At 43.6% G+C, this 17,285-nt stretch overlaps 1 protein-coding gene and 1 long non-coding RNA gene across 3 annotated transcripts in view; one reads left to right on the top strand and one right to left on the bottom strand.

The window, feature by feature from the left end:
- The window catches only part of LOC137534055 (dual specificity phosphatase 29-like), a 39,716-nt gene that overhangs the window by 11,257 nt on the left and 11,174 nt on the right, over positions 1–17,285 (bottom strand). For both annotated transcript variants that reach the window (XM_068255382.1, XM_068255383.1), the window contains exon 2: positions 10–225. In XM_068255382.1, the coding sequence (XP_068111483.1) occupies positions 10–185 (176 nt within the window). In that variant the 5' untranslated portion in view covers positions 186–225. The remainder of the gene's footprint in view (positions 1–9; positions 226–17,285) is intronic.
- On the top strand, positions 11,877–12,695 carry LOC137534058 (uncharacterized). The gene is made up of 2 exons (XR_011024297.1): positions 11,877–12,011; positions 12,316–12,695. It is a non-coding gene; the product is annotated as an uncharacterized lncRNA (long non-coding RNA).

A 17,285-nucleotide genomic window follows, 5' to 3' on the forward strand; every position in this document is an offset into this window, starting at 1 on the left:
TGTACTTACTCATCTCCAATGTAGAGGTTGGGATAAACTTCATCAACGTGTGAGAATTTGGCTGGTCCATGCCAAAACAACCTCTCCAGCTCAAATGCACCAGGGGTGATGTACCCAGTCTCTGGGTCTACGCTGACTGCAGCATAGGCATTACGCTTCTTCTGGGTAGCTGTGTCTGCTGGCATCCTCACATAGGCCGCTGACAGTACTGTATCTCTGTGGTCCCTACAGATGAAATATTTAAATTAGTTAGATGATTAAACTTGTGTTTATTCAATGGGCTCGCCTTCTGAAATAAAAGTGTAATAGTCATATGATACACTATTGGATGGTGAAAGGGAGCCTCCATAGGCGATCAGCTGACAATATCAAAGTGAATTATTATGGATAGAAGCCGGGATCGATCTCCCCTTATTCATGCGAGTGATGAGGGCATGAGGGAGGAGTCTGGACAGGAACCAGGGACCTGGTCTGTCCATTATAGATACTGGATCTTGGTTAAAAACAAAAGGACACAGGGACCGGGAGCCCGATCTGGTGTGATATCGTCAGGTCACCAGGAGGTGTATGTAGTAGTATATGTATTATATTAACAAAATTGGGTTGCTCTGCTTGCAACCACTCTAAGAGCATGTGGGGAAGCACCGTCCCCACTCGGCCTTGCTTCTGGACAGGGATTTTGTTGCAGCTCTGTGCAGGGGCGCCGCGAGGCATAAAGCAGACCACGTGGCCGCTTGGGGCCTCAAAATCTTAGGTGCCTCGGTGGCTCCGTGACGTCGGCGTGACGTCACTGTTTTCCCGCAGCCCCGTGGGGCTGGCAGAGCAGAGCAGGGCTACGGGAAGATGGCCGCCGCCGAAGCCCTGCTCTGGAGACTATTTGTCTCCAGTACAGGGCTTCGGGTGGCCATCTTCCCGTAGCCCTGCATTCAATCAGCGCGGGAGATTGGAGGAGGGAGGGAGCTCCGTGGGAACTGCGCGCCTGAGGAGCCGGCCAGGAGACGGGGAGAGAAGACTTCTGCCAGTGCCAGGTGAGTAAATTCTTTTCTTTTTGCAGCCCTAATTGCGTTTATCTGCTGAAAATGTGCCCTAATTGCGTTTGATATCTGCTGAAAATGTGCCCTAATTGCGTTTGATTTCTGCTGAAAATGTGGCCCTAATTGCGTTTATCTGCTGAAAATGTGGCCCTAATTGCATTTGATTTCTGCTGAAAATGTGGCCCTAATTGCATTTGATTTCTGCTGAAAATGTGGCCCTAATTGCATTTGATTTCTGCTGAAAATGTGCCCTAATTGCGTTTGATTTCTGCTGAAAATGTGCCCTAATTGCGTTTGATTTGTGCTGAAAATGTGCCCTAATTGCGTTTGATTTCTGCTGAAAATGTGCCCTAATTGCGTTTGATTTCTGCTGAAAATGTGCCCTAATTGCGTTTGATTTCTGCTGAAAATTTGCCTTAATTGCGTTTGATTTCTGCTGAAATGTGGCCCAAATTGCGTTTGATTTCTGCTGAAAATGTGCCCAAATTGTGTTTGATTTCTGCTGAAAATGTGTCCAAATTGTGTTTGATTTCTGCTGAAATGTGGCCCAAATTCTGTTTGTTTTCTGTTGAAATGTTGCACAAATTGCGTTTGTTTTCTGTTTGTTGAAATGTTGCACAAATTGCGTTTGTTTTCTGTTTGTTGAAATGTTGCACAAATTGCGTTTTTATTTTCTGGTGTCTGGGGTAACTGTTGTTGCATTTATTATTTAATGGTCATAGTTGGCTATATTTGCAGTGCTACGGTTAAGCTCCGCCCATACAATGTCATGGCCACGCCCATCTTTCAACGTTGCGCGCGCCTCAATCACCCCCACATCCATTTTTCCCCGCAAACAGCCCGCCCCAATCCGCCCTCCCGCCCCACCCACGTCATGGTCACGCCCACTTATGCGGGATAGCCACACCCATTTTTGCCGCGGCGCGCAAAGGATAGGGCCACTTGGCCCCGCCCACTTATGCGGGATAGCCACACCCATTTTTTGCCGCTGCGCGCGAAGGATAGGGCCACTTACTACAGTCCGCTTGGGGCCACAAAAACCTTAGCTGCACCCCTGGCTCTGTGACTCGGTCGCAGCTCCAACAGAAAAAAAAATCCTTTGGAGACCTTCCAAAGGAGCACTCCCCTGGTGGGGATGGTTTGTAGTTCAGAGAGGGATAGGAGGCGCCCTTGGTGTCAAGAGCTAATTTATAGGAAAACTTATACTCTGTTACAATAACCAAAATTGGTAAGAATACATTTTCTCCTACCTTAAAATAATTGTATTTTAGTTGTGGTATGTTTAAAATACTTCTTACTGTTTATTATTCATATAAGCACATATAGTCAAGTGCTTATATGAATAATAAACAGTAAGAAGTATTTTAAACATAATAGGAGAAAATGTATTCTTACCAATTTTAGTTATTATACCATAGAGTATAGTTTTCCTATAAATTGGCGCTTGACACCACGGACGCCTCCTATCCCTCTCTGTCCATTTTAGATGGCAGTAAGTTTGTGTTAAAATTGGTGTGTTGGAAGTATATTCAATTATATTATTTGAAAGCAGGCGGCCTATAGAATATTACCATATTTGTATGCAGGTAGTCCCCTGGACAACTGTAGTGAGAGGTATATGAAGGCTGCCATATTTATTTCCTTTTAACCAATACCAGTTAACTGGCAGCCCTGCAGGTCTATTTGGCTGATGTAGTGTCTGAATGACACCAGAAACAAGCATGCACCTAATCTTGTCAGATCTGACAATGTCAGAAACACCTGATCTGCTGCATGCTTGTTCAGGGTTGATGGCTAAAAGTATTAGTGGCAGAGGATCAGCTGGATAGCCAGGTAACTGGTATTGCTTAAAAGAAAATCAATATGGCAGCCTCTATATACCTCTCACTACAGTCGTCCTTTAACAAACGAGATAGGGACTGTAGGTTAATTCTTAACCTATATCCATTCTTAAGTTGGAAGACAGTGCCATCTCTGTCCCCTGTAACTCTCTGTGCCTCCGGTGCCCCTTCCCCCCCCCCCCCGTGTCACCTCTGTTGCCTGTGCCTACAGTGTTACCCTCTGTGCCACCTCTGTTCCCCTTAGTGTCCCCCTCTGTGCCACCTCTGCCTTCGCTAGGTGTCCCTCTGCCTTCACTGTATCCCTCTGTACTACCTCTGCCACCTTTTTCACTGCCTTCTATCCCCTTTTGTGCCTCTTTCTGTCCTAGTGAAGATTGTAATGTACTAATTTCGCTTACAGAAAATGTCATGAAAAGTTTTGCAATTACAATTATACGTAATTATGGTTTTGATTTTTTTATGTAATTCACCCAAACTTCCCGAGGGGGTCGTAGCGCTAGATCACAAGTTTGCTTTAAATTGTATAAAATGTGTATGCAGACCTGGCTATATAGTGCAGTGTACCGCAACATGTCCGTTTACCAAGTTTTAAAAAAAAATTTTATTTGCATTTTTTAAAATTGATTTTCTCAAAAACTACAAGGGCTATTTAAAAAAAACATTTTTTTTACTTCTTCCCACAGAATTACAGAATTCAGGCCATTCGTATCACTGGAGTGTTTGAAAGTTGGGTGTTCGTAAGTCGGGGACTACCTGTAGTTGTTTATACGAACATTAGTTTCTGTAAAATACTGTTAAAAAAATGCAGCTTAAGTTCACAATTTCTACTTATTTTTAAATGTATTAAGCAGATTTTACTCTGCTGAGTTAATAACAAAATCTGTCTAAATTTAAATTGTACATTTTTGCAAAATGTTGAAAACCCAAAGTGAACAATCCTTTGTTAAAAAGTATTTTACAGTTGCCATCAATGAACAACTGGATGAAAATTGTGAAGACATGGTGTCTGTTTGGGTAAGTATTCATGGTGGAAATTACAGTTGGCAATTGCTTATTAGGGTGTGCTATATTTATATCCATGATGCTACAGAACTGCAACTACAACAGCAGATTGGAAAAGCTGCAAGTAAAAGTTATGGATGACTTCACCTATCCAGGCATTGGTATATTAAAGCTACTCATTCTAGTAAAAGAGTCAGATTTTCGGCAGGGATGGATCAAGACCAAGTTGCGCCTGGGGCAAGGTCAGGTTTTGGCACCTAAAGATCAGGTTTTGGCGCCTAAACTGCCATTCATTTTACCGCCTTTTTAAGAATTGAACAAACTGCGCCTGGGGCAAGATACCCGCTTGCCCCCCCCCCCACCTAGATCCGTCCCTGATTTTCGGTGACACAATAGGGCAGTTACCGTGTATCCTTGAATATGTCGAACTCACTTATACTAAACTTGAGCTTCTGCAGCTTTAATTTTATGACTCATGTTGAAGTCTACCCAGAAATTTAATGGTTGCACTCGGGGTCCAGGAGGAGTAAGGAGTTTAACTGCAAAAGTGTTGCAATCATGAACTCCTCCCCCCGGTCCCCAGGGACTGTCAATAGCACCTCCAGAGATACCCATGTGCAGCCACTAAAGCTCTTGGTTCCCTAGTGCAGGAATAACACTTTCCAGTATGGGGCAAGAGTTACAAATCAAACTATTCTTAGAGGGAAGTTTATCAATAAATAAGGCAAATTATCAAATTCAAAATATGCGTAGTTCAACACGTATTGAGAAAATAGTGTAAATAAACAGAAAATAATTAAAAACATATAAAACCCAAGTGGTCTGGTTGTGTTCTTGATTGAATGTTATTTCACTCTGACTGGATGGGCACACACACACACACACACATTTAAAATGTATGTACACACACATACAAATAAAAAGTACATTTCTTTCAGAGTAAAATAAAGATGTGCAATCCCCTTTCCCACACAGCTAAGAAAAATTCATTGGTGTTGATGTTCTTCTCTTTCATTACTTCTGATTTATGTCCAGTTTCTGGCCTGCACAACCCAATACACCCTACTAGACGGCTTGCAAGTCTGGTGTCACACTTACTACCTATTGCTCCTTGCCTCTTTCCCTCCTTGGTATCCATGGACAGGCATGGGTAGGGGCATGTCTGTACAGTTATCAGCCTGAACTGTCACCTGAGGGATTGAGTCCCGATCCTGGCAGTTGGCAGTTCTTTTGTGTACAAAAAGTGTATTGACTGCTTTGATAGGCACGGTGTGATATGTCTATGGTTGATGCCCAAATTGCTAGACCTTAAAGTGCAACTGTCGGGCATAAAATAAAAAATCAATTTTTTATTTTATCTGTTAAACAAGTAATAAGGATGCTAATCAGGCAATCCAAAAGTTAAAATCTTTATTCGTTTTCTTGTTTATAAATGATCATTCCCCAGTTCACCTGACTCTTATTTGGTATGTTGCCGCAAAAAGGAAGTTGCAGGGCATGCTGGGTTGTCCTTTTTTCTTCTGTACATTAGTTAAGTCTGAGGGAAAATAAAGAAAAAAAGACAACCCAGCATGCCCTGCAACTTCCTTTGTGCGGCAACGTACCAAATAAGAGTCAGGTGAACTGGGGAATGATCATTTATAAACAAGAAAAGTAATAGAGATTTTAACTTTTGGATTGCCTGGTTAGCATTCGTATTACTTGTTTACCAGATAAAAATAAAGAATTGTTTTTTCGATTTTATACCCGACAGTTACACTTTAAGTTCAATTTACATACTCCAATAACGCTGGGGCACGCTAAGTTTTTAGCTCTAATGGGACTTCCATATAAACTCTGTGTCATAATATGTGGATGATTCAGCTCGAGTTCCGAGTGCTTGAGCTCACTTCATTCTCGCCCTCATTCATTTCACTCTCATTCATTTCACTTACATGTGTGCTGTAGCCACCAAACACCTGATGTGCTTATTTTGTATAGCAGACACTTGACACAGTTCCCTGAACTCAGCACTTGTCTCAAATTCCCATTCACTTGTGAGATCATTCTCTGGTCTCAACAGCTTTGTGAAGGCTTTCTGGAGGTCCTGAACTGATTACCGAATTGGTATTTTCCCAGCCAAGTCTTTCTTCAGTAAACGTGTAAGTGCTGTCCTCAGCCATAAAACACTAGCTCAACTGTCATGCCAAACGCTTATGGAATGTGTGCAAGCACCTCTTTGTCTGGGGAATGATTTATCCTCATGATATTTTTACTAAAACAATGTAAAAACTCAGACTCACTATAAGCTGATAGGAAATGCCAAAGTAAAGCAGTATTGTAATGAATACAGTCAAAAGATCCTTCCCAGAAGGAGGGAAAAGAAATGGACAAGACTAGTGGAAGTCATAGAGCAGGCATGGGCAAACTCGGCCCTCCAGCTGTTACGGAACTACAATTCCCACAATGCATTTGCCTTTATGAGTCATGACTGTGGCTGCCAGACTCCTGCAATGCATTGCGGGCCTTGTAGTTCCTTAACAGCTAGAGGGCCAAGTTTGCCCATGCCTGTCTTAGAGGATGTAGTCCAGTAGTATCTCATAGTAAACTCTGATATAGTAAATCTCTGGCGAATAGTAAACTCAAGTACACATGAGAGTTATTTCCTGGCACTCGGTAATGGTGGGTGATAAGGTCAGTGCACCTTTAAATATCCAATCTGCCCCGTTCCACACTGCACTGCTTCTCGGAACTTGCACAGAAAGCGTGCGTACAGACTTGTATGAAAGCAGCCAATTGATCAATATAGTACAGACAGGATATCCGTGCACCACTTCTATTGTTGCATTTATTTTCAGACCAGACACCTAGTTACAGCATCAGAGTCTAAACTCAGTGTGACATTATGGATGCATCAAAGCCAAAACGTTAGCGTGACATAGTGGATAGATCTGACCTTATCCAGGATCTCATGTGGCAAATGAGGGAAGGTGACCAGGGGAAGGGTGGACGGCGCAACAGCCGTTTCGCGCCGGTGTGGCGCTTGTTCACGTGCAGGAGTCCAGGGCAATGGCAGCGTGTCTGAGATTCCTTGATAAAACCAGGAAGCTCCGCACAGCACGCTCGCCATTGGTCCCTGAGGCTGGAGAGTGAAGGGTGAGTGGGAGGAGGATCGCCGCGCAGCAGCGAAAAGGATGCGTCACGAAGTGCTGTTGGCATATATCTTCAATTGCTTTCCTCTTTTTCTCCATGTTGGGACATATTAGGATTGGACCAGCCGATACGTCCTTTGCAGACAGAGGGCAAATGGCCCCTGCAGACCGTCAGTACGCGGTCTGAATGACGCGACAAATTGGGTTGGCCTGGACGACGGGTGCAATCTGGGAACAAATGGTCATTGGTTACATAGTGTCATTATGCCCAATTTTTGGGACTGGCTTTTCCCCTTTATAGTTCCCTTTCAGAGAATGAGGAGTTGAGAGGGTTGTTACCACCTTTCTATCCTTCTCTTCAGGGTGAGGGGTTTGCCCACTTAGATGTGCACCGCCTCCCAGGCCAGCTTAAGTTTCTAACCATGATTGGTGGTTATCGCCTGTCTGTGTGGTTTCAATCTTAGGCAGATCAATGGGATCTGATTTTGGACCAATTGATACATGCCAGTATGCCCATACATTCTCATATCTTGTTCCACTTCCTCCCTTCAGCACTCCCTTGTAGGTATCAGCAGGACTACCCCCAAGCCGTCCTGGGTTACAGAGAGTTCAATCGCATTGCAGCTGGATTGGCCGATCGCGCTAAGCGATCAGTTACAAGAATAGGTGACTACACCGCTAGTTTGGTCCTCTCTCAATTTTCTAATCCCCCTACTCCCCCCCGACCTCCTAGTGATTTTAATATAGGATAATGAGTGATTTTTAATAATTATTAATAAACATTCTGTTTTATATAGGAAGCAATGTGTGAATCAATGTGGCAGTGAAACCGTGTCAGCTGACATACACCGTTTTTGGTTTTAAATGCACTGAATGTTCACATTTGTATTAATGTTTTATATGCCACGGAGAAGCAGTTTCACGCGTTGTACTTGAGATCATTTGTAACTATGTAAGTTTCACGTATGTCACTGCAATGATGTAATGCAGCACTTCCTGACCCATCCTTTTCGCCGTTGCACGGCGAGCCTCCTCCCACTCACCCCTCACCCTTCACTCTCCAGCCTCAGGGACCAATGGCGAGTGTGCTGGGCGGAGCTTCCTGGTTTCATCATGGAAGCTCGGACACACTGCCGTTGCCCTGGACTCCTGCATGTGAACAAGTGTCACACCGGCGCGAAACGGCTGTTGCGCCGTCCACCATTCCCCCGGTCACCCTCCCTCATCTGCCACATGAGATCCTGGATAAGGTCACATCTATCCACTATGTCACGCTAACGTTTTGGCTTTGATGCATCCATAATGTCACGCTGAGTTTTGGCTTTGATGCTGTAACTATGGGCTGAGACGCACCAGAAAAGCTCCCCAAACGCTAGAGGTTTCAAAAGCTCTTCCCAATGTAATGCTATGTTTTTTTTTTTTTTTTTTTTTATTTTTTACAAAACCTCATCGCTCCAGTGTGCTCAGAAAAACTCCTCTGGTGTGCACCAGGCCTAAGTGTCTGCTCTGGAAATAAATGCAACAATAGAAGTGGTGCACGGACTATCCTGTACTATAGTAAACTCAGTCCCCAGGCCAATGGACAATGTATGACCAATACTGATATAACTACTTGGCCATGTCCCTTGAAGTTTACTATAAGATGATTTCACTGTATCAACTTTTTATTTTTTTTACAGTTGCCAGCAATGAAGAACTGGATACAATTGTGAAGACCTGGAGTCTGTTTGGCTAAATATTCATGGTGGAAATGAGTTGCCAATTGCTTATTAGGGTGTGCTATAGGCATAATCTTGTCATTAAATGTCCCTCAGAGAAGATCACAATCTAATTCCTTAGCTAGTCATTTTCATCTAGGGCCAATTTAGGGGTAAACCAATTGACTTATCTGTGTGTTTTTGGGATGTGGGAGGAAACTGGAGTGCCTGGATGAAACCCACACAGACATGGGGAAAACATAGAAACTCTATGCAGATAGTACCCTGGCTGGAATTTGAACCATAGACCCAGCGCGGCAATGGTGCCATCCAATATGCCACTGTGCTGTCTAGTGTTGGATTAGGAATGTTCTGCACCCAGCAGACGTATATCACACTGGGTTAGGCCTGATACACACTGGCTGCAATTTGCACTGTTTGGATTTTGAAAAACCATTTTACCACAATTCTCATTTAAGTGAGCACAAAATGCAGCCAGTCAGGCCTTATAGTGAACGATAGTTCAGCAGATAGATCAGTGTTCTCCTTCAGCAGAATGGCCAAGCTGCGCACTTGTTTCACAGTTTGGCATTTGATCTGCTGGCTAACAAGTGCCTTGCAGTAATTATGTAATTATAGAGCACTGGTGTTACAGTTTAACTACCTAAGGACTGCATCACGTCAATGGGCGTGAACACGGCGGCAGCCCCAGGACCACCTAACACCAATTGGCATCAGGTCCTGGAGCCGGCTACTGCAGGAGATCGCGCGCAGGCTGCGCGCGTATCTCCTGCTTGGGGGTGGAGCTCCGGTTTTGCCGTGTAATTAGCATCTACAACGCTGCAATCAGCAGCAGCGCTGTACTGGGGACAGCGGTGTGACACAGCTGTCCCCATGTAACTGCGGGAGTGATCCGCTGTCATAGGCTAAAGCTGAGGGGGGATTTATGAACATTTTAAAAAGCAGCAAATTTTTATTCAAAAATAAACAAACCATAATAAACAAATGTCTGGGGAGCGATCAGACCCCACCTGTTGGTGGGGAGAAAAGGGGGGGGGGAAATCACTCGTGTGCTGTGTTGTTCGGCCCTGCAGTTTGGCCTTAAAGCTGCAGGGGCCATTTTCACGAAAAAGGCCTGGTCTTTAGGGGGGTTAATCACTGTGGTCCTCAAGTGGTTAAGGCAGCTGCTTGTGACATAGTGTGCATAGTGTGGTAGGGATAACAGAGCACTGTTAAAACAGCGCAGGAGATTTGGGTGCAGCCGGTGCCACCATAGGCCGCAATAGGAATTACTGCTATAGCTGCTCACAGTGAGTAACTTCAGCACCATCGGAAGACGGAGCTAAAGTAACTTTCAAAACACTATAATTCCTCCGCCAGTATAGCTGGAAGACAAATTACATCATTCCCGTTCACCTGGAGGGGGAATAGTAATTAACGCCGCCGTGACTTGTGCAGGAGAAGAGTAAATTGTATGTCGGCTTTATCCTGTGCCCAAGTCTCCCAGTGGCCAATTCAGAGGTATGCGGGATAACTGCCTCATGACATGTCCAGGTGGGGCTGCTGCACTTACATGTGCATGCAGAGGACGGACACCACTTTAGTGACAGTGCTAGCACTTGGCAGGTCCGAAGGAGCAACGTCCACCGCCTGTCAGCAGCACATGTGAAAGAGACCTAAGAATAGTTTATGTTTAGGCTTTTAAGTTTGTAAGGATTAGTGCTAAGAATTTGATAAAGTTAACCTGCGGTGAAAATAGGTTAGGGCTGTTGGTGGGTTAGCAGTAGAATGTTGTTATACAGTAGCACCCCTTTATAGTAAACTCCAAGGGACTGAGAAGGTAGTTTACTATATCAAAAGTTTACAATAGCCGAAATGCTCATATTCAAGCATATACACTATACCGTAGTACTGTATCTTAATTCTGTGAATAATTCGGAGGTATTTTTTTATTTTCAATGCTTCAGCAAGTGAGCACAGGCAGTGTCTAAGCTAGATCAATATGCACAGTGCTCAATATGCAGGGATTTGCATGCAATAATCATGTAACAGCTTGCACAAGAAACCTAGGTCTCACCAGTTAATGCAGGTACAGTACTTATAGTGTGCTCCTATATCTACATTTCTGTGCAGCCTGGATGATACTGTAGTGTTGCAGCCATGCACAAGCAACAGATGACAGGCGAATCCCCCACTAATATGAGGTAGCAGCTTACACCGGAACCATAGGTCTCATCGGCTGGTGCATTTGAGTTAACCCATACAGGCCCAGAGTATTGTGCAGGTAGCAAGCAGTCAACTAGTGGCTGCCAGTCCGCCCACTGACCATGGCTCATGAGTCTCTAATATATGACGTATGTGCCTGCCTACTTTCCACTATAGCCGTGTACAGAATACCGAAGGTGCCAAAATACAAGTTTACAATAAAAGATCTATTATATCATGTTTACTATACCAGGTGTTACTCCCATATACTTATAATAGTGCTTGGCATGAGACCTGGACACTTAGTTTACTATACCCGAATGTTTACTATATCAGTTTACTATAATGAGATTATACTGTAGAGTCAATACAGATAAGGCTGGAGTACATTTTCAGATGCTGAGGTTATTCAGTTGAAATGGAAGTTCCTCTGCTGCAGGAGCTGCCACTGGGGCTTGGTGAAAATAGGCAAGCCCATTTGGCTCCGCGCTACTGCGTGGGTGCAAGCTGCCTGTGCAGTGCAATGGGGGGGGGGGTGGGGGGGGTGGGGGGGGTCCCAGGGCTGGAACAGCGAGGAGAAATGGGACAGGAGCAGTCTCTTGATTATCCAGAGGCTTCCCTCTACCTAGGTAAGTACCCATTTAGGGCACTTTTTTCACTACAGGTACACTTAGAGAATTTAGGCATTTGAATGCCAGATATCTCAAACTCTTGTGTGTCTAAAAAACACTTCGGCATTCTGGACCCATATGCAATTAAGTTCAATAGATAAAGATTTGGCTGTGTGGGAGATAAAATATTAGAATACTGTAGCCCTCCTGAGATAGTAAAAACTTCAGCTGAGTTAAGTTTTACATACAACATAATACTGTTACATTCCAGAAAAGCCTCTTTTAGGATTAGGACTATAGATGAAATTGTTTTTCTCATAATTTTTTTTTTTTTTTCCTAGGGCAGCTAGGTGTGATTTCACATCCGGGGGTTTAGTCTGAATTCCCTTATCAAGCTGATGGACAGGCCGCAGCTTTGACAATCACATTTTGACATCCTCTGTTAGTTTTATTTGTGGAGAGGCGGCATTTTATATGCACACAAAGGAAGGTAGGTAATAGTGTGTGGCATTCATCTGAGCAATGTGTAGAGCTTAATTAAGGAATTGCTTATTTCTCAATGAAAACTGAGTTCATGCAGTTTGTATACTTTGTTTTTCTCATCTTTTTATATGGTTAATATATTTAGTATATAATATTGCTAAATTTTCACTTCAACTTCACTTTTTTCTCTCTAATTCCAAATACTTTAACACGCTTTTCTGATTACTACTCAGGTTATTCATAGATGATTTGTTCTCATTATTCTGCTTAGTAAAGTTGTGCAGTGATTAGTTTTGTCTGTTCGTTACTAGATCTGCTCGCACCCCAAGTTAACTGCTCATTCTGCTGATCACTAAATATCTTATCCGGAGCCTTGTCAAGTGAGCAGACTCATTGGAAGAGACCTTGGAGTGTAATTTCATTCTTTACAAGCAACTGAAACCTGGCACTCCCTCAAACAGCTGTGTGACCCTACGAAACTTCTTTACATCAGCTACATTTTACTTTGACAATCCTGCTTTTACTGCTCTAGCATTCATGTACCCAGCAGATATCTTAAGACAAGAATTTGAAACTTTATTCTACAGGCCAGACATAAACCTTGCTCCAGTTCTTGACATTACGTGATCACAGGGCAGCCTAGGAAGAATCACCAAGATTTAGCGAAGTAGGGGATTAAAAGTACTAAAAACATTTCTGCTTAATTTACTGCAAGAAAAAGTACCATATTTTTCAGACTATAAGACACTCCAGACTATAAGACGCACCTAGGACAAAAAGCAAGGAAAACTGTGTCCAATTTCCCTCTGTGTCCAGTGTCCACCTGTGTCCTCCATCCTCATGTGTCTGCCTGATTGGTAATTTTCTACAGAAGGCCTCCTTACATTGTAGGCAGAGCAACAAGGCTTCTATGTAAATATGTGCACGGAGGACATAGGAGGACAGGGGGCATACTGGACACAGGGGGGCATGGAGACAGAGGACACAGGGGGAAACAAGACAACAGGGGATGGACACTGGAGACGAAGGCTTGGCACAGGTCTAAATATGTATTATTCGGCCTATAAGACTCAATGACTCCCCCCCCCCCCTCACCCCCCCCCCCCCCCTCACATAACACTGCTTTAATTTGCTGTGCTAAGGTGGGAATTAGAAAATGGCAAGTGAAACTGCAGACATGGTGTTTTCTTTTGCAGGAAAATGCAACTGCTAACAAGTAAACATTTATAGAGTGACCAGACGTCCCGGATTGCCCGGGACGCATCCCGGATTCGGGGTCCGCTGTCCCAGGCAGCATGAGGTCCCGGGAAACGTCCCGCTTTCAGCAGCGGGACGTCCCGGCCTCGGGACTCTGGCCACTCTCTCCTCAATGAACTGGCAGCGGCGTCTATAGACGCCGTGCCAGTTCATTGCCTGCAGCCCCGCTCCAGCCTCCTCTTCCGGTGTCTGTTTCCGACACCGACAGGCGAGCAGGGCTACGGCAAGATGGCTGCCGAAGCCCTGTACTGGAGACCTATTTGTGTCTCCAATACAGGGCTTCGGGCGCCATCTTGCCGTAGCCCTGCTCTGCCAGGCTGTCAGCGCGGGAGACTGCAGGAGAAGTAAGACGGTCCCAGGAGCAGCGCGCCAGAGGCCGGAGACTTCTGCCAGGTGAGTAAATGCTTTCTTTTGCAGGTGAAATGTTTGCCCGCATTGTTTCTTTTCCAGGTGAAATGTTTGCCCGCATTGTTTCTTTTCCAGGTGAAATGTTTGCCCGCATTGTTTCTTTTCTGGTGAAATGTTTGCCCGCATTGTTTCTTTTACAGGTGAAATGTTTGCCCGCATTGTTTCTTTTCTGGTGAAATGTTTGCCCGCATTGTTTCTTTTCTGGTGAAATGTTTGCCCGCATTGTTTCTTTTCTAGCGAAATGTTTGCCCGCAGTGCGTTTCTTTTCTGGTGAAATGTTTGCCCGCAGTGCGTTTCTTTTCTGGTGAAATGTTTGCCCGCATTGTTTCTTTTCTAGCTAAATGTTTGCCCGCAGTGCGTTTCTTTTCTGGTGAAATGTTTGCCTGCATTGTTTCTTTTCTAGCGAAATGTTTGCCCGCAGTGCGTTTCTTTTCTGGTGAAATGTTTGCCCGCATTGTTTCTTTTCTGGTGAAATGTTTGCCCGCATTGTTTCTTTTCTGGTGAAATGTTTGCCCGCATTGTTTCTTTTCTAGCGAAATGTTTGCCCGCAGTGCGTTTCTTTTCTGGCGAAATGTTTGCCCGCAGTGCGTTTCTTTTCTGGTGAAATGTTTGCCCGCATTGCGTTTATTTTGTACCGACATGTTGCCCGCATTGCGTTTATTTTGTACTGACATGTTTGCCCACATTGCATTTATTTTATACTGACATGTTGCTCGCATTGCGGTTATTTTGTGCTGACATGTTGCCTATTGCGTTTATTTTCTGGTGTCTGGGGTAACTGTTACTGCATTTATTATTTAATGGTCATAGATGGCTATGTTTGCTGCTTTGTGGTTACGGTATACTATTAGCATCACACAGTTTCTGCACACCCATGATGCAAAGTCTCGTTTGTCCACATCATGGCGTAAACACTGCTTTCTTATGCCTCGCTGTTACATCATTGCGTTAGCTCCGCCCATACAATGTCATGGCCACGCCCATTTTTTTCGACCCCCCCCCCCCCCGTCCCGTCCCAGGTTGGATCCACAAAAATCTGGTCACTCTAACATTTATGTTTTCAGGAATTTGGAGTTTGAAGGCATAGACCCTCTAGGTCTTTCTCAATTTCACAATTTCTTGCTTTCTTAAAGGGAACCTGAAGTAAGAGAAATAAGGAGGCTGATATATTTAATTTTAAACAATACCAGTTCCCTGGCTGCTATGCGGATCCTCTGCATCTAATACTTTTAGTTATAGGGGTCGATTCATAAAGCACCACCGCATCCGGTAATGCAGAAAACAGCTGACTTTACCGAGCACTTAGGGAAATGTCAATTCATAAAAGCTGTTACTGCATTGGAAAGCTGAAATTACCGAGCAGTGAGGTAAATTATCGACTTGTGCAGTAAATACTTCCACACCTGTCAGTAAATGTCAATTCATAAAGCAGACAACAATCGGTAATGACAAGAAACAATACTGCCTGCTTTGAAGTGGTGAAAAGATTGCGGAGACTGTGCTGGGAGCTGGGACACACAAGCAGAAGCAGTGAAGGCTGTGACTGACAGGAGCAGGGAGCCAATAGAAACAGCCCATGTTCTGCTGCAAGTCTGAATGATGGAATCTGATAGGACCTGCAAGCATACAGATCAGATGTCGCTGACAAAAATCTGACAAGATTTGCTGATGCTTGTTTCAGGTGTGTGATTCAGACACTACTGACAAGAATGATCAGGACTGCCAGGCAACTAGTATTCTTTAATTGTTTAAGAAAAAATTATGGCAGCCTGCATATACTTCTTCAGGTTCTCTTTTAAGAAGTTTAAAAAGGAAAACATTTTCTACTTATTCAGAGGCTGTAGCGGTGGGGCAAGATTTAAGTGAGCAGACATCAGAATTTGTAGATTTATTTGATGAACGTTTCTGTTTTGTTTTTTTTTAGTCACACAAGTTGTGTTAAGACATTTTCTGGACAGACAGTAAGAGCTGTTGAGGTTTTGATTTCTGTCATAGCAACAACTGCTGTCTAGTGTCTACATATCTGTGATTGTCTGGGCAACACTTAGTCATGACCACATCATCCTGAAATTACTGGCAAGGTCAATGACTTCTTTTCTCAAGTGTCTGACAATAATCCATCGCTGCAATCCCTGAACTCCTCTGTGCATGCTAAAGCATGTCGTACAATGTCTTTAAAGAGAATCTGTATTGTTAAAATCGCACAAAAGTAAACATACCAGTGCATTAGGGGACATCTCCTATTCCCCTCTGTCACAATTTTGCCATTCCACACCGCATTAAAAGTAGTCAAAAACAGTTTTAAAAAGTTTATTTATAAACAAACAAAATGGCCACCAAAACCGGAAGTAGGTTGATGTACAGTATGTCCACACATAGAAAATACATCCATACACAAGCAGGCTGTATACAGCCTTCCTTTTGAATCTCAAGAGATCATTTGTGTGTTTACCTTCCTCCCCCTGCAGCTATCATCCACTGAAGAGTGACAGGCTGATTGTTTCTTCCTGCAGACGGCTCTGTGTCTGGAATTCCTCAGTATGTGACAGCCCAGCCAGCTCAGGGGACGATTTATCCAGCTTGTAAAAGGCAGGCAGCTCTCTTCTCTCACTGACAAGAGAGCAGAGAGGCTGCCTAATCTAAATAACATACAACGGGAGTGTGGATAGAAGGGGCCTGGAGGGGGGGGGCGTGCATAACAGATCAACAACACTGAAGAGTTGGCAGCCTTCCAGACACAGGGCAACAAATCCGAGAGGAGAGAGAGAAGTTGATTTATTACAAAGATGGTGATAGTAGAAAATGCTGCAGTAAGCCAGAGCACATTAGAATAGATTTAGGAACTTGTAGGATAGTAGAAAAAAGGATGACATTTTTGTTACAGAGTCTCTTTAAAGGAAATCCGAAGTGAAAATAAACTGATGAGAAAAAACAGTTCCTCAGTCTCCTAAAAATGACTTTTTGTTTAGATATCCCACAGTTTTATATTATATTTAAATATAGTTTTTTAGTTTTTACGGTTTCATTGTCTCTGCTCAATGACATGTGCATTGAAGCATGCCAGAGCTCAGATTTATTAATTATTGACCCTTCTTATCTATTTCATGCTCTCAGAAACCATTTACTGACTGGAAATTGTTTTATGGATTTAATTACTTATCATTGAGTGCTATAGTCTGACCCAGTCCGACCCTGTCCCGACCCGGGCAGAAACTATGACTTGCACACCTGATGTTTAAGGCAGAGAAAGAAAAAAAGGAACACAGCCTAGTTATTTGTGTGCTTGGCACTGTACATACACATGTCTATCTCACCATGTCACAGGTCACCTCGTGTATCCTATAAGGGAAAAAGCAGTTGTCCTCTTTTAACATAATGTTTTTGTAAAGCTTTGTTCTTCTTCTTTTTTTTTTTCTATTTTTATTTTGTTCTAAAGAGTAAAACAAATGTGCTACATTGGGATTCTTCAGAACCCCTGATGGTGGGTATGTTACACTACAAGAGAACACCAGGATGTAGCAGCTGGACTTGCCTGAGTAGTAATGTGTCAAAATCTTCAGGAAGTGTGCATACTAACTGTGACACACCAGGTCCCTTTATGGCACCATCAACCATA

This window comes from Hyperolius riggenbachi, chromosome 10 (genome assembly GCF_040937935.1).
Source record: "Hyperolius riggenbachi isolate aHypRig1 chromosome 10, aHypRig1.pri, whole genome shotgun sequence".
Lineage (NCBI taxonomy): Eukaryota > Metazoa > Chordata > Amphibia > Anura > Hyperoliidae > Hyperolius > Hyperolius riggenbachi.